This window comes from Capra hircus, chromosome 23 (genome assembly GCF_001704415.2).
Source record: "Capra hircus breed San Clemente chromosome 23, ASM170441v1, whole genome shotgun sequence".
NCBI classification, from domain to species: domain Eukaryota; kingdom Metazoa; phylum Chordata; class Mammalia; order Artiodactyla; family Bovidae; genus Capra; species Capra hircus.
This window is the reverse complement of record NC_030830.1, coordinates 32,483,185-32,501,831: the sequence shown is the minus strand read 5'-3', so window position 1 is coordinate 32,501,831 and position 18,647 is coordinate 32,483,185. Positions and strand designations below refer to the sequence as shown.

The following is an 18,647-nucleotide window of genomic DNA, read 5'->3' as shown; positions in this document are numbered from 1 at the left end:
TTTTGTGAAAATGTTAACAAAATAGTTAATAAAGTTACTTTTTCTGAATAAACTTGACCTTTTAAAGGCAAGTAAAAACTCTATAGTAAGTCCGTTTGAACATTTTTACTAATATGTTATTTTAATATTTGAAGTTAACTATTTCTTGACTATTTTTCTTTCTGTTTTAAGATGGCCTTCGCCGAATTTTATGTCAGGTTGGTTTACAAGAAGGGCCAGATGGTGAAAACTCTTCTCTAGTGGATAGATTGATGCTTAGTGATTCCAAATTGTGGAAAGGTAAGTATCTTAACTACTGTAAGGTATAGGGGAACTTTCATAGGTAATTGGGATATTTAAGTTTCTTTTTCATTTGAGGAAATATTTAATAAATATGTATATGGTTTTTAGAATTAGCTCATGCAGTCTTATTCTTTGGGGAGAAAACAGATTTGAGGATCCATGACTCAAATAACCTTTGTTTTATTGGAAGAATACATTTAGAAAAACTGATTTTTAAAGAACAGGTTTCACATGTCTTAAGGAATACATGTAGAGTTTTGCGCTTGAGAGTTAAAAATACAATTGATCATATGAAAACTTTGAAAATGTAATTTTTGGCTTGTTTGGTATATCGTCATGTTACATCTGCTCTTTTTGTAAAAGGTGCTAGGAGTGTGTATCATCAGTTGTTCATGAGCAGTCTACTTATGGATTTGAAATACAAGAAACTGTTTGCTGTTCGATTTGCAAAGGTAAGTAGTTTCTCACTTTTGAAGAGTAATAAAATAGATTATATACAGAATAGCTGTAGTCCATAATTATATCCAGCATTTGTAAAATTAATAGTTAATAGCAATGTGTCATTATGTTAATTTTAAATTCTAAGAAACTTCATAAATTATCTTTTTAGCTTTTATCAATAGAATAAAAGTCTAGCAGTGAGGTTTTTCATGTATATAACCTGCCATGATAATATGAATATCCACCTATGCAGTGTCTATGACATGAAGTGATAAATGGATACTTTAAACCTATACCATTCTGAATTATGATATTATTCCTATTAAATTTTGTGTAGGAAAAGATAATCTTAGTTGAAATGACATGTGTATATGGATGTGATTTAAAAATCATGAACTCTAGGTTGTTGATATTATTGAATTATGTTCTTCTCCCTTAAGCTAACTGCTTTGCTATTTTTATTCACCTGAATTAGGGATTATTAACAAAGAAACATATAAGAATCATTTGAGGAGCTCTTTCAAAATATACATGTTTGTGTTTTCCACTCTCAAACCTGAGAGAGAATTAACCAAGAATAGGGTCTAATCATGTGTACTTTGAAAGAGCCATCAGGTGACTGTGATAGGCATCCAGAAGTAATGAAAGTCTGATTTCATCAGAGACAGTGTAAAGCTACTGTGATTTAGCTCCACCTGAGTTCAATGACAGCCCAGGATTTTAATAGCTGTTACTCTTATTTGAGCTCATAAACTGCCATTGTGCTCAAGAAGGTTGAATAGTGCATCAGTGTTTTTACAGATTAGTATATTGGTAGTTGGTAGAAATCATTCCAGTTTTTCTCATAGCACATCTTATTGACTCCTCCAGCACTGATTTTTCATTATAATCCTTAAACATTTGGTCATTGTGGATTAGAGGTGAATCTCCCCCTTGTTGTTTAGAATTACCAGCAGTTGCAGAGAGATTTTATGGAGGATGATCACGAGCGAGCAGTGTCCGTGACTGCTCTGTCTGTCCAGTTCTTCACCGCACCTACTCTGGTGAGTAGTGCTTGCCTCTTCTTTGTCACTGATAGCTGGCACTCCTTGCCTTTTTTTGCCTTCTTAATAGAACTATGAGCGTTTGCAGAGTGATTATGTGACAGATGACCACGACAGAGAGTTTTCAATCGCAGACTTCTCGGTTCAGATTTTCACAGTCCCTTCACTTGTAAGTACTAAAAGATGAAGAAGAACTTTCTTGTTTTCCACTAGAAGGAGTAAAGCCTTAAAATAATAGAGAACTGAGATCTGTATGTTTCTGAATAGAAAAATATTTTATTAATAGGTGATAAGACTTCAGATGCCTTGTATACCAGAAGATATAACTTTGAATGTGTAATCTGGAGGGGGAAAGTTATTTGAACTCAATCTGTACTTTCTCGTAGTACTTCCTTGAGGTTTTGAACTGACAAGTTAATTAAACTCATTAGTTTAACAAGTTTATCCATTAGAAACAGCATATTGTGCAAATTCCTTGACTGTCCAGTGGTTAGAACTCAGTGCTTTTGCTGGCTCCTGGGTTCAGTCCCTGGTTGGGGAACTAGAATCTCACAAACGACGCAGTGTGGCCAAAAGAGAAAGGAAGGAAGAAACAGCCCATTGTACATAATCTCACATTTTGAAAAGCCTCCTTTTCCACCCTAAGGGAAGGGATTACTAAGGCAATTGAATCATGATGATTCGGTTATCTTGTACTAAGTTTCACTAGTTGTTCCAGCAGGCATCCTTATGTTTTCATAATATTGAATAATTAATATTTAACTCATTTAACAAAACTTTGAGCACCTATTATTTATTTAGTTCTGTGCTTTGGGAATGAAATGATGAACAAAAACAGACATAGTCTTTGCCCTCATGAAACTTACTATAGAGGGAAAGACACATAAACGGTTAATTAAAGCTATAATAAAAACTCTGAAGAATTTGGTTGTTTTGAGAGAATAGTAAAAAGATCTGACCTTTTTCCAGTTTGGAAGAGGATTCTATGTAGCTTTATGCAGGCTCATGAAGGAAAATCTATTCAGAGGAACCAGCACTTGAGAAAACCCTGAAGTAGGTACATTCCTATAAAGGGAATAGAAGGAAAGAAGTGCAGTCGAACATCCTTGAACATGGAATAAAATGAGACCAGAAACATAGGCAAGGACCTAACTGTATGGAGTTAAGAGGCTGCTGCTGCTGCTGCTGCTAAGTCGCTTCAGTCGTGTCTGACTCTGTGCGACCCCATAGACGGCAGCCTACCAGGCTCCGCCATCCCTGGGATTCTCCAGGCAAGAATACTGGAGTGGGGTGCCATTGCCTTCTCTGTAAGAGTATGCTACACTTATTTTATTAATAAGGTGTCTGTTCCAGCTTCTTTTTTTAATGACTGTTTTTTCTTCAGATACTTTTATATTCAAAGGTGTATTCTAACACAGCTGAAGCTATCTGAAGTCTATTTACCCACTAATGAGATATTTTGGTCCAAATTAAGGATTTTTATTTTTATCTTAAGAGCATTGGAAGGCATTGAAGAGTTTAAAGTGGCACTTACATCATCACATTTGTGATTTTTAAAAGATGAAGCTTTTTGTAATTTGGAGAACAAATTTGCTGCGGCAGTAGTGCTTGTGGGCAGCCTGTTAGGGATTGTGGCAAAGGGTATAGAAGTTGTGAGAGAGATGTAAGCAGTGAAATCTACTAAACAACCACACTTTGGGTTTCAGGGATATTGGGTTTGGTGAGTCGTTGATTATTGGGTTTGAGGGGAAAACGTGAAGGTGATTCTTGGGTTTTTGGTTGTAACCAAGTAGATTTCTCTGCCACTTGCATAGGAAGTTTTGGAGAATGAGTAGAACTTGTAAAGAGGGCAAGTATTGCTTTCAGTTTAGTCAGCAGTAAGTTTGAGAAGCTTCTGAGACAGTCCCATGTGTAATCAAACCTGCATTTCTCCCTCATTGATCCTTTTGTCCATTTCCATGCCAGTGCTCAGTTTGAACAATTTTAACTTAATATTCCATTTTAATATTTTATTGAGCTCTAGATCTCCTTTTATTATTCTTTCCAAGAAATTTCTTGGGACTTCCGCGTGGTTCAGTGGCAAAGACTTTGTGTGCTGCCCCCCCAACTACCACCAATACGAGGGGCCCGGGTTCAGTCTCTGCTTGGGGAACTAGACCCCACACGCAGCAAATAAAGAGCCCATATGCTGCAACTAAACCCTGATGCAAGTAAATATAAGAACTGAGCTAAAAAAAAGAAAAAAAATTTTCTTAATTATTTTAGGCCTTTTTTTTTAAGGACTAAAATCATTTTGTCAATTTCAAAAAACAAAGACACATATTAGGGTTTTTGACTAAAAACCTACTGGCTCAGTGTTAAAGAATCCTCTTGGCAGCACAGGAGATGCAAGTTCAGTCCCTGGGTCGGGAAGATCCACTGGAGAAGGAAATGGTAACCCACTGCAGTATTCTTGCCTGGAAAATCCTGTGGACAGAAGAACCTGGTGGGCTATAGCCCATGGGGTCTTAAAAGAGTCAGACATGACTTGATGACTAAACAACAACAAACAGAAATAAATGTCAGTTTCAAAAACATGTTAGAGTTTTTGACTGAAAAAATGTTTTAATTATAGATAATTTGGGAAGAACTGATATTTTTGCAATATTGAATATCCCCATCTAGGAACATAATTTGTCCTAAAAGTGTTTTATGTTTTATATTTTTGACACTATTACAAATTACTCACAGTTTTAATCTCATTATGGATAATATATTAAGAACTACTGATTTTTATATATCCATCTTCTATCCGGTTTTCTTATTAACATTTTCTCTAATATTTTGTTAATTCCTTAGAATTTCTAGTAATCTGCATATAATAATTTTTGTTTTTTTCTAATATTTCAATTTTTTATGTTTGCTTCTTACCTGACTCCTTTAGCTAGAAACGCTAGAAAAATAACATGTATTTGTAATTCAGAGCATATTTATTTAGAATTTTTATTAACTAGGCATTGTTTGAGGCTCTGGAGATAAGTAGAGCAATAAACAAAAAAGACAAAAGACCTTGTTCCCATGGAATTTACAATCTTAACTAAGAAGAGATACATGTATGTTATACTACTTACAAATAAAGGTCGTTGAGAAGTGCTATAAAGTAGGAAAGCAGATTAAAAGGTTAGAGAGTGACAGTGAAAGGGTCATATTTTATACAAGGTTTTCCAAAAAAAGCCTCTTGGAGAGATGGTGTTTGAACAGAGACATGAGGGAGTAAGTGATGTGCCTAGCTGGTGGAAGAGTCTCCTCAGCAGAGAAAAATAGCAAATGCAAAGTTCTGAGGTGAATGTGCACTTGACATTTTAGAAGAAAAAACCCAAATCAGGCCAATGTTGCTAGAGTGACTGAGGAGGAGAATGATCCGTGAGGTCACTGAGTTTGGGGATGGGGTGTGATGGGAGTAGACAGTGCCAGACCTTGAAGGCCATTGTAATACAGCTCCTTCTGTCTTTTATCTAAAGGAAGTAGAAAAAGGGAAATAGTAAAGAACACAAATTAACAGAACAAAATGTACAAAAAGTTTTTCTTTGAGGATAAGAAAAGCAAAACTGGTGGGAGATAGATCTCTAGAAAGTCTAATAAGAAAAATAGAAAAAATTTTAATTTAAAAAGGATTGCAAAAGCTACAAATCTTATAGATTTCAAATAGAAAATAGGCAATATTAGGATCCAGTTAATATAATTGGAAATCTAGATGAGATAAACAGATCCCTAAGAAAAAAACACCGGTTATTACAAGAGAAACAAGAAATAGAAATTTTAATTAATATAAAAATCTGCTCACATGGAAGTCCCCAGGCCCAAAGGCTATACTGGGAAATTCTTCCAAATATTTAAGAAAAAAATAATACCTGTCTTATATAACTTTTCCTAGAAAACAGAGAAAGAATATACTTGACAATTTAATGACATCCTCTGTAATCTTATTACCAAAACTGAAATTGAATTGCAGACAGAATCAAGCAATATGGGAAAAGGATAATGTATCATAACCAAGTTTGTTTTATTTCTTTAAGACAAGAGTAGTATACCATTTGAAAACAAAATCAGCTTGCATAAAAGAGCTTATTAACAGACAAAAAGGAGGAAAATTGGTCATATCAGATGCTTATCCAGAATTCATGATTTAAAACAAATTAATAAAATGAAATAGGAATAAAAGAATTTCTTTAATCTGATAAAGTACCTAAGAGCAAAACAAAAAGTAAAAATTGAAAGCAAACAGTGTGCTTGATGGCAAGATAGTAAAAGCTTGTCCCCTGAGACTAGAAGTTTTTCTTAAGTCAGTGAAATTGCATATACTCATTTAATTGTCTCAAAATTGACTAATACAGCAAACAAGAAGGAAAATCATTTTACTTGTCAATTCCTCTCCTCCTTCAAACATGAACTATAGTCTTCACTGTCTAGGAAAATTAACATAAATTAATCCTATTGACTTTGAGCTTCTTGGAGCCTAAGTCCTGGCAATGAGATGATGATTTAAGAGTTTTTCAAAGGGATATTTAACTGTACATTAATAGGTTTTCTCCTTATCTGATGACTTTACCACTTAAAACCTCTACATTAGGCATCTTTTCTTCTTTGACATCTTTGTCTTCTTTCAGTTGACAATTTGGAGTTTAGTGATAGCAGTTAAAAATTATAATGTATATTACCTTAACCCAGTAATTCACTTCTAGGAAATTATTTTCTGAATCTCCTTGCAGCTGTACACAGTAAATAATTGTTGCAGTATCTTTTGTGATAAATAGCATAAGATTGGGAAAAACCCAAATGCTCACCAGTAAAGGACCTGGCTAATAAAGTATGATAGAAGAGAATAGTTGTGACAGTTAAAAAGAATGAGAGAATTTATGTTAACTGGTATGGAATAATCTCCAAAATACATCAGGTGAAACGCCAAGTGCAGAACAGTGTTTATAATATGCTATCCTTTGGGCAGGAGGCAGAGGGCAGAGATCATTTTACATACTCATACTTATATCTACTTAATAACATGTATACTATAAATGTATATATATATATGTGTGTATGTATGCATACATGTATATGTTATACACACACGACCTCTGGAAGTATATGTAAGAAAACTGCTAACAAACATTGCCTTTGAAAGGGGAACTTGGGAGCTAAGAGACTACCTTTTTTACTTTTTTTGCATCATTTAAGTGTATTTGCTTATTCAAAAATACATAGATATGTATATCTATACATAGAAACAAAAAATAAATCTCAACTAAGATTAAAAGAAATATGGTTTCATATTTCATACTGAGTTCTACAGAATCTGTGATATAAGCCTGTGGATCCTAGAATAATTATACCATACCATTATAGGTGTCTAAATGTCTCAGTTAAGGAAAATTTGCAGCCTGGTTCAGATCCCCCACCCTGAATTGTCTTTGAATAATGAGCCTTGGATCTGTCTCCTTACATTCTGGCATCTTTCTCCGTGATATAATTGTTGCTTCATACACGTGGCAATTGGAGTAAGTAATTGTTATTTAGAAATACACAATAATGCATTTATGATATTATGATATTATATAGTTGTATTGAAAAAGGTCTAAACTGAAAGAGCTAGCCACTGTTGGTGACTTTTTTTTTTAAGCTTTGTGGTAAATAGGTTTTTATTACCGTGTATTCTGATATACTTTGTCTTAGGCTCGGATGCTTATCACAGAAGAAAACCTGATGACCACTATCATTAAGACTTTCATGGATCATTTGAGGCATCGAGATGTCCAAGGCAGATTTCAGTTTGAACGATATACTGCTTTACAAGCCTTTAAGTTTAGGAGGGTTCAGAGTCTTATTTTAGATCTCAAGTAAGTTTTTGTTTAGTTGTTAAACCAGTTGCAACTTGTAAAAGGTCATTGTTTATTCGTATACTCATTGCTGTTTTTATCTTGTTCAGGTATGTGTTAATTAGCAAACCAGCTGAATGGTCAGATGGTCTGAGGCAGAAGTTCCTGGAAGGATTTGATGCCTTTTTGGAATTACTCAAATGTATGCAGGTATGTATAAATGGATACATTTCAAAAGGGAAACGTTTACTTTTTCCTTTTTGGCTCACTGATCTAAATATCTTTCTGTTTGCATTTTTTTCATTCTGGGCATATTTTTAAAAGAATAGTTTGGATAGCTACAATTTGGACCAAGAAGCTCCTCTTAATTGGAAACTCTTAGAAAGGTGTAGAATACATGAGATCCCAGCAGAGATTCTGACATCTGCTGTTCTTTTGTATTTGGTTACTATTAATGTTCTTTCTTTGGGGGCTTCAAGTTAGTTGTTTTGTTTTGAATATGCTTGAATGGAAGCATTGTCAGCTTAGTTAAGAAGCTATGTTTATGTGTTTTTTTAATGTTTCCGTATTTCTTTTTTGTTTCATGGATGCCATATTTATATGATATAGTATAGAACTCTCCTCACCAGCTGCCCCATTTAACTTTCTTTTTGGATACACCTCTGTATACAAAATAAAATCTAGAAACAAATTAATTGGTATAGTTAACCAGTTTTTGTTGTTGTTGTTTTGTTTGTTTTTAGCTATAACTTGAGGCATGTGGGATTTCAGTCCCCAACCAGGGATCAAACCTCAGCAGTGAGAGCACTAGTCCTAGCCACTAGACAGCCAGGGGATTCCCCTGGCTGCAAAAAGATAGAGAACATTTCAGAAAACATGAGCAATATCATGCTTTCCTTAGTACCTGTCCTTTTTAGGATATATTCTAGTTCTCATGTTATGTGGTAGTTTAATGGATGTTAAATTTATTATAGTACTTCTGTTTTTTGCTTTGTGCCTGTAGAAACAGTAGCTACCTTGGTTAATTAGAATACTCAAAATGTCATATATTTTCCATCATTTAATTAGTTCTGTTACACCAGGGTAGTTAGGCTAGTTTCTAAAGAGGTGTATTTTTTTGTATTAAAAGCTGTTTATCTTTTTCTAGTTTTGCTTTCCTTCAGACTCTGAAAACTTGCAGTTGCAAGTTAAAAATAAATATAAAAATTTTATTTTATCATTTTATAGAACATATTTATAAATTCAATAGCATTTTAAAAGCCTGTCAAATTTCTTCTGACAGTTTTTTCTATAGATGATAGAACTAAAAAGGAAATTTTGAAGGATTGTTGCAGTGAAGTACAAATTTTATTGTCTAAAACATGTAGAAGATTGCCTCTAAAGTAATTCATTCTATATTTTACTGGGATTTTTTTCTTTATAAAATTTTAGGGAATATTATATAAACATGTAATTTAAGAAGTTGGACTTCTCATACTGCTTGAAACTTCCTGTTAAAACTTTTTTGTAATCAGTATATATTTCTTCTACATTATTTCTTAAGTTTCTATGTAGAAGAACAAATGTAATTTTAATTTATTTAAAATCTTTTCACTTCTTTTAAGGGAATGGATCCAATTACACGTCAAGTAGGACAGCATATTGAAATGGAACCAGAGTGGGAAGCAGCCTTCACACTACAAATGAAATTAACACATGTCATTTCAATGATACAAGACTGGTGTGCTTTAGACGTGAGTCTCTTCTGGGGTCAGGGATAGGAGATAAATGGAGGAGGGGCAGAGATAAACAATTTCCTAAGTAAAATATGAGGCAGTTTGGAGAGGATAGTAATGATATGCTCATAAAATAGCACATTTTCTTCTTTCACCTATACGTTCAATAAAAATTACAATTCTAAAGCCTTAGGGAAATTAGAAAATAGAGGGAGATATAATCCACGCTCGTTTCTCTTATGTTGCTGTCTTCTTTTTTTTCCCCATAATCCTATCAAGATTTTGAGCATATAAAAAGTTTATGAATTACCCCAAAATGAAATTTTACTATTAGTACATTTATCCTGTGTCTTTAAATGGTGTTGGCCGCCTTTGGCTATAAAATCTAGATGAGAGGTGTAAGTTAGGAGATCAGAGAAGGCTTCCATGAGATCTAAACTATGTGTCAGAGTTAACTGATCAGAGTAAAGAATATTCCTGACTGAGGAAAAGCTGTATCATGCTCTCTGATGAAGAGGAGTATGGTTGTTCCAGAAGCTGTGAGAGGCTGTAGTTGGAGCAGAGGTTGAAGACATGACTTTGCAGGGCCATGTTCAGAAATCTGAATTTTATTCTGACTGAAGTGGATGCTATTTGAAACTCCCAAGCAGAAAAGTGACATGATCCAGTTTACATGTTTTTGAAAGTTACTCTGTGTGGATAACGGAAGGAGGAGGGCAAGAGTAGAAGCAGGAAGTTCAGTGGAGACACATTGGCTTTCCTTTCAGTGACTGGAGACATCAGTGGCCAGGTTTGAGAGCATTTTGGATGCGGTTGCTAGCTTGGTAATAGATTGCACAATGGGGAATGAGGAAAATAGAGGCCAGAAATAAACCCACAGAATTATGGTCAGTTAATCCACAACAAAGGAGACAATATGCCATGGAAAGAAGGTGATCTTTTTCAGTAAGTAATGCTGGGAAAACTGGACAGCTGCATGTAAAAGAATGAAATTAGAACATTTCCTCACACCGTATAAAAGAATAAACTCAAATTGGATTAAGACGTAAATGTAAGACTGGAAACCGTAAAGCTCCTAGAAGAAAGCATAGAACACTCTTTGACATAAATCTTAGTAAATTTTTTGGATGTATTTCCTAAGGCAAAGGAAACAAAAGCAAAAGAATAAACAAATGGAACCTAATTAAACTTAAAAGCTTCCACACAGCAAAGAAAACCATCAACAAAACAGAGACACAACCTACTGAGGAAGAGAAAATATTTGCCAATGAGATGACCAATAAGGGATTATTATCCAAAATATATAAACAGCCCATACAGCTCAATATCAAAAAAAAAAAAACAAACAAAGTATCAAAAAAACAGCCCAATTTAAAAATGGGCAGAAGACCTGAATGGACATTTTTCCAAGGTAGACATACAGATGACCAATAGGCACATGAAAAGACGCTTAACACTGCTAATCATAAGAGAAATGCAAATCAAACCACGATGAGCTACCACTTCACACGTGTCAGAATAGTTGTCATCACAGAGAACACAAATAACACATGTTGGCGAGGATGTGGAGAAAAGGAAACCTGTACAACTGTTAGTGTGAATGTAAATTGTTGTAGCCACAATGGAAAGCAATATGGAAGTTCTTCAAAAACTAAAAATAGAGCCACCGTAAAATGCAGCAATCCCACTCCTAGGTATTTATCTGAAGATAAAGAAACACTAATTTGAAGAAATACATGCTGGCCAATGAGCCTGGGAGGCTACAGTCCACTCACAAAGAGCTGGACTTGACTGAGTGACCAAGACTCCAGTGTTCACAGCAGCACAATTGCGAGGATACAGTGTCCAGCAGATGAGTGCCCAAGAATGAGGGGGTAGGTGTGGTAGAATATTACTCAGCCAGGAAAAGAATGGAATTTTGCATTAGCAACAACATTGATGGACCCTGGAGGGTATTATGCTTAGTGAAATAAGTCAGAAAGACAAATCCTATAATCACTTATGTGTGGAGTCTAAAAAATAAAACAGAAGCAGACTCACAGGTACAGAGAACAAACTAGTGATTACCAATGGAGAGAAAGAAGACCAGGAGGGGCAAAATAGGAGAGATTAAGAGGTACAAACCACTGTGTATAAAATAAGCTATAAAAATATATTGTACAACACAAAGAATATAGTCAATATTTTATAATTAAATGGAATATAATCTATAAAAATGTACATCAACTATGCCTCAATTTAAAGAAAAAAATGGGGAATGAGGAAAAGGAATATATTAGAATGACTTCTAGATTTCTGCACCTCTGTAGAGATATTCCCTGAGACAGGACCTTGGATAGAGGGAGCAAGTTGCAAGGGAAGATTTAGTTTGCCCGTATTGATATTTGAGGTAAATATTCATCACTGAATTTGAGATTCTTATTTTAATATTGTAGAAACTTAACATAAAATCCTCTTTTACAGGAGAAAGTGTTAATTGAGGCTTACAAGAAATGCCTTGCTGTATTGATGCAGTGTCATGGTGGTTTTACTGATGGTGAACAGCCAGTCACGTTAAGCATTTGTGGACATTCAGTGGAAACTATCAGATACTGTGTTTCCAAAGAAAAAGTTAGCATTCACCTCCCAGTTTCTCGCTTACTTGCAGGTAAAACATTTTTCCCTACAAAAGGAACCCTGAAATTGTCTTTTAAATTGTCGTTTGTGGTTAGTATTTACTGAATACTTACAAAGCTTTATTTTGAAAGTGTTCTTGTTCAGATCAGTCTATCACTTAAGTGATTGTTAATAAATTGAAAACACCCTAGACTTCCTCTCTCTCTAAGCAGTTTCTTATTGATAAATTTTTTAATCATCAGGTTGAAGTGAGTTCCAAATTAGGCCTTTTTAATCGTAAGTAGCTGATTTACACACTATTTACACATGCTCGACTATTTGAAGCTGCTACCTCACGGCAGCCAGAAACTCTGCATATGCACTCGTCTGTCTCTATAGACATAGTAACTTTCTTCCACATTTCTTGAGTGCAGGAATTCTCAGCCTGTTCACATACTGTTCCCTTTAGTTCCGTTTTCAACTCAGAGAGTAGAAAAGTAAAGTAAATATTTTCACTCATTGCAGAATTTGCAATGTAGCTTAAATGTGTGGCTCAGTAATTTAATAACGTGAAAGTAGTTTGTGTGTGTGTGTGTGTGCAAGTGTAAAAGACTGGAGAATTGGTATCTTTTCTTAAATGTTTGGTAGAATTCACCAGTAAAATAGTATGGAACTGATACTTTCCCTTTTTTGATAGGTAATTAATCATTGATTCAGTTTCTTCAGCAGATATACAACAGTTCCTATTATCTGTATCTCCTTGTGTGAGTTTTGGTGGTTTGTGTTTTTCAAGAAATTGGTCCATTTCGTCTGAGTTATCAAATATGTGGAGACGGAGTTGTTCATAAAATTCCTTTATTATCCTTTTAATGTCTATGAGATAAGTAGTAACAATCCCTCTGTCATTTCTGAAGCCTTTTTTTTTTTTCATTGTTCTGTGCATTACCACATTATCTTGCCAATAGATGTTAGCATTCCAACAATTTATTTAGATTCTTATTGAAATTGTGGTGATTTGATTGAACTTAGACATGTGAATTTAAATAGTACAAGTAGAACAATAAAAAGTACCAGGAATGAAATTGTGATTGTAGGCAAAAATCTTTTTCCTGTAACTTGTTCATGCCCAGTTTTGTTTTCATAAGTATTGATACTTGCATGCTGAACTATTGATCTTCAGTACAGGCAAGTGATGGCATGGTGGTGTGGCATAGTGTTCAACTAGAATGCAGGAAAGTGGGTCTCCAACTCAGCCACTGATTTTTTCTGCCCTTTGAAAATCTGAGCGGAAGCTAATGCTGATAATGATCCAGAGGGAAAACAGTCAGTACTCTAAAAATGTACTAATTTTGCCGAGGTATTTACCCACCTCAGTCCTCTAATATTTTGAGCATTTTATCTTTCTGTGTTTGGCAAACCTTGGCCTGAATGCTTATAATCTAACTGGAGAGCCAAGTAAACATACCCAGAGCAGTTCAAGAACAACTTGGAGGCTGTGCTAATGGAGGCTGAGTGCACATTGTCAGAATGGGATTCTCAGTACAGGTGTTCTTGGATGAGGAAAGCTTCAAACCAGGCTTGACCAAGCGGCCTGCATCTATTGATGAGACTGTAAAAAGCATTCTCTGTTTAGACAACAACATAAATAGGACAATTCTTAGCTAGCAGAATTAACTAAGGATGAGCTATGAAAAGCCCTTTGCAATTAGGGGCGAAAGAGGCTTTGATCCTAAACTGGAAGCTCTGGGGAACTGAATTCTGAGGTCAGAATCGGTGCAGACCTGAATTCCATGGCCAGTTTCTCTGTTCAGTTGCCGGGAGGATCTCTTGCTGCTGTACTTTAAATGGAACAAACTTCATGATCCAATCGATTATGACCCTTAAAATTGGTTTAACATATAAATTGCTTTGATAGTTATTTAGCTGCTTTTGCTATGTTTGCACTTCTAACATTTACTTCTGTAAAATGTAATCAGTGTATGTTGATACATGTAATTAAGACTCTGCTTCTAAGCATGCCTTTAATACAGAGGTTCATGAAAATAACAGTGTAATATGATAGGTCTCCAAAGAGACACAGAAAGGGAGTTAGATATAAAGTTGAGCAAATATTTAGTGGTTTTTGTTTTTGTTTTTTAAATCTAAATGACTTTTACCTATAGAGATACTTCTGTCTTTGTTTCCATGCAGGTTTGCATGTGTTGTTAAGCAAAAGTGAAGTGGCATATAAATTTCCAGAGCTCCTACCTCTAGTAAGTAGTGTGAACATTTAAAAGTAACTATTTATTACAGACCTCCAGTTAGATAATAAATAAGTTATGAGAATACAATATCCAGCATAAGGAATATGCTGAGTAATACTGTAATAACTTTGTATGGGGACAGATGGTTGCTAGATTTACCATGTTGATCATTTCATAATTACGAAAAAGTGAAAGAAAGTGAAAGTGAAAGTCGCTTAGTCATATCTGACTCTTTGCCACCCCACGGACTATACAGTCCATGGAATTCTCCAGGCCAGAATACTGGAGTGGGTATAGCCTTTCCCTTCTCCAGGGGCTCATCCCACCGAGGGATCGATCCCAGGTCTCCCGCATTGCAGGCGGATTCTTTACCAGCTGAGCCACGGGGGAAGCACAAGAATGCTGAAGTGGGTAGCCTATCTCTTCTCTACCGGATCTTCCCGACCCAGGAATCGAACTACAAATATCAAATCATTACATAGTATACCTGAGTGTGTGTTTGTATATGTGTGTGTATACAGGAAAAGACAGATTAATTTATTGTAGGGATTTGGCTCACATAGTCAAGGAATTTGGCAAGTCTGAAATAAACCTGGCAACCTGGCAGATTAAGAGTTGATCTTATAGTCTGAAATCCAAAGGCAGGCTGGAAGCAGAATTTCTTCATCCTTGGAGAAACCTCAGTCTTTTCTTTTAAGGCCTTCTAGCTTATTGGAAAAGGCCCACCAATATCATGGAGAGTAATGTGCTTTACTCATAAGATGTACTGATTTAAATACTAGTTCATCTAAAAAATGCCTTCACAGTGACATCTAGACTGGTGGCAATCAAAACTTGGGTACCATGGTCCAGCCAAGTCAACACATAAAATTAAGTAGCATGCAGACATACCTTAAAATAATTTTGACTTGTATTTTATATAGTTTCCATCTCTAAACCAGTCTTCTTTATAGAGTTGAGATTTTGTGGTTTTTTTGTATACACAGAGTGAACTTAGCCCACCCATGTTGATAGAACACCCTCTTAGATGTCTTGTTTTATGTGCCCAAGTACATGCAGGAATGTGGAGAAGAAACGGTTTCTCTCTCGTAAACCAGGTAAGTGGTTTTTAATTTTGTGAAGAGTTTTCAGTCCATTCTTCAGTTTCTGTGGAGGTTGTAATAGTCTTCGAAAGTCATCTATATTAAAACTATTGAATGGCCGCTGGGAATGAACCTTAAAAATGTTTTATTAAAAACTGTTTGACAGGATAGATGTAATGTTAAACCAAAAATTTCTTAGAGCTTTTATTCATATTTTATTAAGAAACAATATCAAAAGTAGAAATGAACTTAATTTTCACTTGAAGTCATTTTTAGAACAAAGTTTGATATTTTTAAAAACATGATGAAAAATCAAGATTTCACCTACTTTAGTTATAAAATTGGGTTAAAAAAGATAAAATTCTGTTAGTGTAGCTCTGAAATTGAGGTTTTAATTTTTAAACCTCACCAAGACTTGGTATAGGATTTTTCTCTACTTTTGATAGCCATAAATCTCATTGAAAGAACTTTATTAGGAGACCCAGAAAGTTGGCTGCAAAATGTGAACCATAAAGTTCCATAGAGATTCCATACTATAATCTGGAAATTTCTAATTAGTTAATCTCTATTAAGATAGCATTCACTGCTGGGGAAATCACGTTGTGTGTGTGTGTTTGCATGTTCATATACTCACATGCACAAAAGCCAGTGCTCTTTTGGTGAGTGGGGAGAGGAGAGAACTGCACAAATAAAAACCTGTTTACCCAATATAATTACTTGGTTTTTTTTTTTTAGATTTATTACTACCACAATGTGAAATGTAGACGTGAAATGTTTGATAAGGATATAGTAATGCTTCAGGTAATGAATTAAAAGCATGAAATTTAAAGGTTTGGGGGAGTTTTACTTTTTGTTATTTTCACTGGACCCAGACACTTAGGATCACTCTCAAATCTGTAACTTCGATCTACCCCTTATCTGTTGTTGTTTAGTCGCTAAGTTGTGTCCGACTCTTTTGTAACCCCGCCAGGCTCCTCTGTCTGTGGTATTTCTCAGGCAAGAACACTGGACTGGGCTATCGTTTCCTTCTCCAGAGATCTTCCCAACCCAGGGATCGAACCTGCATCTCCTGCATTACAGGCGGATATTTTACCACTGAGCTACCAAGGAAGCCGCCTAGCCCTTATCTACTAAGCTCCAAATTCATATGGCTAAAATAACTGATTGAACATTTCCATCTGGTTTCCTGAACACATCTTGTATTTCACATATTCAAAATAAAGACTGTGTCCTCCATACCTTCTTCCTATCTTCAGAGTTTCTCTACCTTGGTGAATTGTTCAACAATCTGTACAGTTATTAGAGTCAGAAATCTGAAAGCTATCCTTTCTTCACTGTCCTCTGATTATAAAGCCCCAAATCCTCTAACTGATTTTCAAGGCCTTCAGTACTTAACTATGTTAAAAACTCCCTGAATTTGTCATATACTGCATTAAGTCTTAAAATTTGTACGTTTCTTTCTTTCCTTACCTAGGTTGTACACCCCACCCTCTTCCTTTCTGTTTGCTACCTGTCTTGTTTTCCTGCATATCTTCATATTTAGTTTAGCATCACTTTCTCCAGAAAGCTGACATACTAAAACATGGCTGTGTATCCTTTTGGGGAGGGCCCATAGCATGATGCTTATCCCCACCAGAGCATTCATAACTCTGGATTGTGGTTGCCTATTTCCTCTCCTTCCTCCACACTAAACTGTGACAACTCTCTTGGTCCTTTTTACGTCCATTTATGTAGCACAGTGCTTGTCACAAAGTAGTGTTTCCATATTATTGCTGAGTGGATTTAGAAATTATAGAATAAGTTACAAAATGTAAATTTCAAAAAATTATTGGTTCAAAAAAATCAAAATTCAAGTTGATTGAGAATCTATGCAAATGGAATTTTAAGAGAATTAAAACTAATATTTAAAAGCCAGCATTTCTCTTAGTATAGCATTGATTACTAAAAATTAGTTTGAGTTCTTGAAAAGAGTTTAATAGGATATGCATTTAAAAAAAATACTGAAAGTTTTATTACTATACCACATTTCTCTCGGAGTCATACCCCTGACAGTGACAACACTGACATAAAACCTTGAACTGAATTTATAGGGATACAACTAATTCAGAGCATTAAAAGGGAAGAGAACGTATAGTCCATGTTATTATGATATGTGGGTTCAGGGCGTGTCTTGTTTTACCAGCATAGATTCCTGTCCACACTGGTAGCTATCACAAGTAAGGACTGGGGCTAAATGAGTCCTCATCTTTTATTAGAATTGATGAACGAGTAAGCTGCTTTCTCTTGTGCAAACCAAAATATGTCTCACTAGTTGTTTAGTAGCCCTTTTGACCTTCCTCTTTTCCTTTCTTTCATACATTTTAAAAAAAGACAGGTGTCTCCATGATGGATCCAAATCATTTCCTGATGATAATGCTTAGCCGCTTTGAACTTTATCAGATTTTCAGTACCCCAGATTATGGGAAGAAAATGAGTTCTGAGACTCCCCATAAGGTAAGAGCATGCCTTATGAGACCACAATACAATTGTTAGAGAAGCGCCTTTCATTCTTTTTGGTTATTTTAATCATCTGAGGTAATACAGATGATTCTTATTCTTATCTCTGAACTTGCTCTCTTCCATTGCCCCCGATGGTTTCAGGATTTAGTTCAGCAGAACAACACTCTAATAGAAGAAATGCTTTACCTCATTATAATGCTTGTTGGTAAGTTTGGATATTTTGAAACATTTATGTATTATATTGACTTTTTTAAAAGTTTTTTAAATTTTTATTTATTTATTTTGACTGTGCTGGGTCTTTGTTGCTGTGTGTGGGCTTTCTCTAGTTGAGGTGCGCGGGCTTCCCATTGCAGTGGCTTCTCTTGTTGCAGAGCACAGTAGTTGTAGCACACGGGCTTAGTTGCCCCACGGCACATGGAATCTGCCCGGGCTAGGAATTGAACCCATGTCCCCTGCGTTGGCAGGCAGATTCTTAACCACTGGATCACCAGGAAAGTCCTGTATTTAGAATCTGATTAGTTTAGAATCTGAACTGTTTCTTCTGTTTGAGCAGTTCCTCAGCTTTAGAGGAAGGAGATTCGAGTGTATATTTTTATTTTCCCCTCTGGTTACTGTAATGATGAGGGTAACAGCACTACAGTGCTTTGGAAGAAGGGGCGAGGACAACTGCTAACGCAGGATAAACTGGAAAATTGTGAGTTAGGAATAAAACAGGGGACAGGAGAATTTAGCAAACAAGAATAGGATATTTAGGAGCTATTTATTGTTACTTTATATCTTAGCTGCATTTCTCTCCATAGCTTTGTGATGCGCAAGTGTTCTCACTATATTTTGAGTCCCGTCACCTCCATCTTTCCTGTTGTGTGCTTTACTTTCTCCCTCCTCTCATACTGTTTCA

General features: G+C 35.4%; 1 protein-coding gene across 6 annotated transcripts in view; it reads left to right on the top strand.

The window, feature by feature from the left end:
• The window catches only part of UBR2 (ubiquitin protein ligase E3 component n-recognin 2), a 104,569-nt gene that overhangs the window by 47,807 nt on the left and 38,115 nt on the right, over positions 1-18,647 (top strand). For 3 of the 6 annotated variants that reach the window (XM_018038984.1, XM_018038982.1, XM_013973842.2), the window contains exons 9-20: positions 172-279; positions 646-734; positions 1,837-1,935; positions 7,473-7,636; positions 7,726-7,825; positions 9,220-9,348; positions 11,794-11,977; positions 14,116-14,177; positions 15,155-15,265; positions 15,986-16,051; positions 17,621-17,743; positions 17,891-17,954. In XM_018038984.1, coding sequence (XP_017894473.1) covers positions 172-279; positions 646-734; positions 1,837-1,935; positions 7,473-7,636; positions 7,726-7,825; positions 9,220-9,348; positions 11,794-11,977; positions 14,116-14,177; positions 15,155-15,265; positions 15,986-16,051; positions 17,621-17,743; positions 17,891-17,954 — 1,299 coding nt within the window. Of the gene's footprint in view, positions 1-171; positions 280-645; positions 735-1,667; positions 1,767-1,836; positions 1,936-7,145; positions 7,290-7,472; positions 7,637-7,725; positions 7,826-9,219; positions 9,349-11,793; positions 11,978-14,115; positions 14,178-15,154; positions 15,266-15,985; positions 16,052-17,620; positions 17,744-17,890; positions 17,955-18,647 lie in introns of those variants that run through there. The other 3 variants (XM_018038983.1, XM_018038985.1, XM_018038986.1) reach the window with 3 other exon arrangements.